This window comes from Lactuca virosa, chromosome 4 (assembly GCF_052849685.1).
Source record: "Lactuca virosa cultivar CGN04683 chromosome 4, Lactuca_virosa_CGN04683_v6, whole genome shotgun sequence".
Lineage (NCBI taxonomy): Eukaryota > Viridiplantae > Streptophyta > Magnoliopsida > Asterales > Asteraceae > Lactuca > Lactuca virosa.
In genome coordinates, this window is record NC_136429.1 from 467,503,174 (window position 1) to 467,508,909 (window position 5,736).

At 38.0% G+C, this 5,736-nt stretch overlaps 1 protein-coding gene and 1 non-coding gene across 2 annotated transcripts; one reads left to right on the forward strand and one right to left on the reverse strand.

Annotated features, from left to right (window-relative positions):
- Nucleotides 1-1,048: 1,048 nt before the first annotated feature.
- On the reverse strand, nt 1,049-1,639 carry LOC145106826 (uncharacterized). The gene has a single exon (XM_079043755.1). It carries the CDS (start codon nt 1,637-1,639, stop codon nt 1,049-1,051), a length of 591 nt encoding a protein of 196 aa, XP_078899881.1.
- A 1,147-nt stretch (nt 1,640-2,786) lies between these two features.
- On the forward strand, nt 2,787-2,893 carry LOC145110481 (small nucleolar RNA R71). The gene has a single exon (XR_013709860.1). It is a non-coding gene; the product is annotated as a small nucleolar RNA R71 (small nucleolar RNA).
- The last annotated feature ends 2,843 nt before the right edge of the window (nt 2,894-5,736 follow it).

Consider the following 5,736-nt stretch of genomic DNA (forward strand, 5'->3'; position numbering starts at 1 on the left):
TCCCAATTTAAGACTAAATTGGTCTTTTCGCACCTAGCAAGCATCAAATCAAGGTTAGTAAGACAATCATTGAAAGAATAGCTAAAAACAGAAAAGTCATCCATGAATACGTCCATAAATTTTTACACCATGTCATGGAATATTGATTTTGCATCGTTGAAAAGTCGTCGGCGCGTTGCATAACCTTAAAGGCACGCGTCGATATGCGAATGTTCCACTTGGACAAGTGAAAGTCATCTTCTCTTGATCATTTGGGTCAATAGGAATCTGGAAATAACCTGAAAATCCATCTAAGAAACAATAATAGCAATGGTCAGATAATCGCTCAAGCATTTGATCAATAAAAGGAAGAGGGAAGTCGTCTTTGCAAGTGGCATCGTTTAGCTTTCAATAATCGATGCACACCCGCCAACTGGTTACCGTTCGTGTAGGTATGAGCTCGTTCTTCTCGTTTGTCATGACCGTCATCCCTCCTTTTTTTGGCACTAATTGAACTGGGCTAACCCATGGACTATCGGAAATCGAATAAATGATTCCAGCATTTAAGAGCTTGACAACCTCTTTCTTGACCACTTCTTGCATGTTCGGGTTCAACCACCTTTGATGTTGCACTACCGGCTTCGCACCTTCTTCAAGGATGATCTTATGAGAACAATAAGAAGGGTCGATTCCTTTAATATTGGTAATCTTCCATGCGATGGAATTCTTCCTTTTCTTCAAAACTTTCACTAACTCTTCTTCTTCGGTTTTTGTAAGGTCAGAGGCTATAATCACAGGTTTTTGTTCACCTTCTTCAAGAAAAGCATATTCCAAGCGTTCCGACAAAGTTTTCAGTTCTAAATTCGAGTTTTGAACACTGAACATGTCGAGTCCAGAAATAGAACTCGACGAGTTGTGCCCAGTTTTCCCGTCTGATCGCGACTTTCCGTCCAAACACGCCGAGTTTATCTCTTCAACTCGCCGAGTTAACTTTTAAGAACTTCTTATTAATTATTTGTATTCACTTTCTTCGAGTAATCTTTCTATCTCTTTTAGGTCTCTTTCAGCATCAAAAGTCATCTTCAAAGGCAACGGTGGATTCGCTTGACTTGTCTTCTTTCCATTTTTCCATTAATTCTTCCAAAATGTCCACCGAGAATGTCGTGTCATCACTAAACATAGAATGCTTCATGGCTTGATCGACTCCAAATGTAAATGAATCATCCCCTACCCGAATGGTAAGTTTTAATTCTCTTTTGTCTATTATAGCGCATGCGGTGTTTAGTAAGGGTCTTCCAAGAATGATTGGCACTTGGTGGTCTTCTTCCATATCTAGCACTATGAAATCCGTGGGAAATACGAACGTATCAACTTTTACCAATAGGTCTTCACATACCCCCCTTGGAAATGTCACCGTCTTGTTTGCTAGATGGATCGCCATTCGAATCGGTCTCGGTTCCGGAAGGTTTACCTTTTTAAAGAATGAATATGGCATAAAGTTCACACTCGCCCCCGAATCAACCAATGCATAACTAGAAGCTAAATTCATGAATTGGCAAGGTAAAGTTAAACCATCCGAATCACCCATCTTCTTTGGCAATTTATTCAACAATGAAGCTGAACAATTTTCATTAAGAACCACCTTGGATACCTCCTCCATCTTTTTCCTAATTATGAGTAGGTCCTTCAAGAATTTGGCATACTTGGGCATTTGTGCAACCGCCTCGATGAAAGGGATTTTGATTTGAAGGGATTTGATGTGCTCCAGGAACTTTTGATAATCTTCATTCTGTTTATCCTATCTAACTTAGCTCGGTAATGGCAATGGAGGTTGATACGGCTTTACATGAGGTTTATTTTTCTCTTCAGGTGAAGAACTCATCAAGTTTTGTACTGGAACTCGTCGAATTTTTTCTACTGTTGGTGAAATTGGATTTTCTTTCTCTTCTTTCTTCACCTCTTGAGGATCTTCATTCGGGATCGGGGTCAGAGGAGTGACTATTTCCCCACTCCTAGTCGTCACAATATTAATGTGTGCGCCTCTCAGATTTTTCTCGGTATCACTAGAAAGTCTGTCCGATGTTCTTTCGTTGAATTGCTTGGCAAGTAGCCCTAGTTGCTTTTCAATATTGAGAATTGAAGCCCGTTGATTCCGGAGTAGAGGATGTTGATCTTTCATCATCACTTGGTGCTCTTTCATCATGTTTTGTTGATCTCTTATGGCAGCATCGACTTGATCATGTCTTTTCTCGGATGCACTTGCAAAGCGTGCAAGCATGACTTCAAAATGTGTCTTCTTCTCTTGCACCGAATCTTCCTTTTGATAGAACCCTCTCGCCTTTTGATTATACTTTTCCTCCTTTTCCTTCTTATACTCGTCATATGGTAGCCATTCTTTTTTCGGTTTCCTCCAATCGTCATCAAACCTATCGCCACTCGAATAACAAATGTGTGCTTTCCGGTTCCCGTTCTCGTCAAGGTCACAATCTTTAGTAAGGTGGGGCCCACTACAATCGTCACATCCCACTCGGATGGCGTGGACGGATTGGTCCATCTTTGTCATCCTACGATCCATGCTCTCTATCTTAGCCATCACTGCCGCCATGTCATCGGAAACTGAATTTACCACCCCTCGTGTTGAGTCGTGTCTTGGGTTATGATATTCTCTTGAATGCTTGGAGAATTTTTCAATCAATTCTTTTATAACTGCGGGTGACTTCTTCATTAGTGGTCCTTGTGAGTCAAGGAGATGCCTGGTTGTCACATTCACCCCATCATAGAATATAGAAACCTCTTGTTGAATGTTGAGGTCATTATGAGGGCAGTTCCTCAACAAGCCTTTGTATCTTTCCCACGCCTCATAGAGTGACTTGCCTCGTTTTTGTTCGAAGTTTTCAATGCCTTTCTTCAACTTTTCTATTTTTGAGGGAGGGCAGAATTGATCAATGAACTCTTCGCGCATCTTAGCCCATGTTGTGATAGATCCTGGAGGGAGAGATTTTAGCCAATCTTTCGCGACTCCCTTGAACGTAACTGGTAACATACGAAGTAGAACAGTATTGCGAGGCACATTAGGGATGTTGAAGTAGTCGGCCATGTCGTTGACCTCGTCGATATGCTTGTATGCGTCTTCATGATCCTTCCCGTAGAATGGGATGTCCTTCAGCTGGGCGAGTATGTGACCTTTCAGCTCAAAGTTTGTATCGTCACGCATCCTTCTCTTCCATTCGCCCATGGGTATGTCTGCGATGTCAGCCATCTCTTCTTCTGGTCCAATCTCACTTCCTTCTTCAAATTCAGGTGTGTTCGGCTCGAGATCTTCTCTCTTATTGTCAAAACGACTTGATTCAACGATTGCTTTGTCCTTCTTTTTGTGAATAATCGATTCTGGATCTTCAGTGGGTGGTAATATTGTAGAGCTAGAACTTTTGGACATAAACATCCTAAAACAAAACAGAAAAACACGCGTAAAACGAACAAAACGAAACTGAAAACGTGACAAACTCGTCGAGTTTAGAAGTGGAACTCGACGAGTTCAGCACAAAAACATAAAACTAAATACGAAAATTTAAAACAGAAAAACTAGTAACTTTGTATGAAATAAATTTCACACAAAGGATCGATAACACTAGCAAATAAAATAGCTATTAGAACCGTTCCCCGACAACGACGCCAAAAAACTTGATACGTGTGAAATAGTATAGTTTTAATCCTACTAACTTAGACACAAAGACAAACACACGAAAGGCAGTGTACCTGTCGATTAGCAATATAGTTCAAGCAAGTAGGGTATCAAACACATCGAACGGTAACAATTAAAATAAATACTAGTATTACCTAAATAAAAACAAGCAATAAAAGGGGGTTTTCTCTAGTTTTGCAAGACTAGACACTTAAGCAAACAATAATCACTTTAAGCAAAAGACAATTAACAACTAAAGGAAAACAATGGTTACCGATTCGATTCAGATTTCATAAGATAAAGAGACTTCTGTTCAAAATCGATTCACTTATTCCTATGGTTGATTTCATGGCAAGTTCAATGGATTAATATATCAATGGTTACCGATTTTTAATGCGATTAGGTTCATGTTCACTATTACTCATCCTTTAGCAAACAAGTTAATTCAAAAAGTGATCAAGTGATTAAACTAACAAGTTTCCTAGTGTTCAATTTGAATCAAGTAAGACTTGTAATATTAGTTAACTAAATTTGTTAATTCAATCAACTCATATGTGGTTGTTCATCACACATGCTCACACATTAACTTAGTTATTTTCTAGTTAACCCTAGGTTCATGTTCACTAATACTAGGCATACAATCTTGTTTTCACGATACTATATGATTCAAGCAATTAAGAAGATATTCATACAACTCAATACACTTGGTAATTAATAGAAAATAATTATCATTAGCATGCAAGGATCTTTTAACAAGCTTAACAAGATAAATAACCAAATCAAATTAATCCAAGCGACTCAATCAAACCATATTCATAAGATTATCTAGTCTAAATAGAAGTATAAAGCTTTTAGCTCATAACTACAGCAAATAGAATCCTAAAATCGAAATCTAATGATTCAAACATGGTTAACACAAAATATTAAGATAAAAGTAATGTTTGTTTGTCTTTGATCTCTTCAAAATTGACTTCTAGGTTGAATTATCAAAAACCAAAGCTCCCAAGAACCCTTCTGATCTTCAAAAGTCGCCAAAAGCCTCCAGAATGTGTTAGGTTTTCGGGAATGAACGATATATATATATATATATATATATATATATATATATATATATATATATATATATATATATATATATATATATATATATATATATATATATTGATTTCCAAAATTTAGTAATATATAAACTCGTCGAGGTTTTCACTTAATACGCGTGTATGGCAAGGCATCCTTGTATCAGGAATCTTCCAACCAACTCATCGAGTTGATGGCCAACTCGTTGAGTTCCTATTCATTTAAGCCATCTTTCTTCAAACTTCAATTCCCAAGCTTCCAATTGCTAGTTCCGCTTCCTTTTTTACCCGAGCAATTCTTTATTAATGAAATTGAAATATTAAGCTAATTAAGCACCTTTTGTCCATAATATGGGATAAAATCAACATAATGTATTAAGATAATGTATGATTTTTATGACTAAATAAGCACATATCAGTGCAACTACCTAGATGTATTTCCAGAAGATCTACCTGGAGTACGTCCAATCAGACAGGTCGAATTTCGAATCGACCTAATCTCGGGTGCAACACCAGTGACAAGTTATCGCCTTGCTCTATCGGAAATGCAAGAACTCTCCCGTCAAATCCAAGAACTACTTGACAAAGGCTTTATTCGGTCAAGCCTCTCACCATGGGGTGGTCCGGTATTGTTTTTTTCAAAAAGAAGGTTGGATCGTTCAGGATGTGCATCGACTATCGAGAGTTGAACAAACTCACCATAAAAAATTGATACCCACTCCCGGTGATCGATGACCTGTTCAATCAACTACAAGGATCTTGCTACTACTCAAAGATCGATCTATGATCTGGTTATCATCAACTCAGAGTTCACGAAGCAGACATTCTAAAGACGAAATTCATGACTCGGTACGGTCACTATGAGTTCTTGGTTATGCCCTTTGGACTGACCAATGCACCAGTCATTTTCATGGATCTTATGAATCGGGTGTGTAAACTCTATTTGGATAAATGTGTAATCATGTTTACCGATGAAATATTAATACATTCATTAACCAT

Excerpts from the sequence above, each read along its gene's own strand:
- LOC145106826 (XM_079043755.1), bottom strand. The coding sequence starts at position 1,639 with ATGGAGGAGGTATCCAAGGTGGTTCTTAATGAAAATTGTTCAGCTTCA.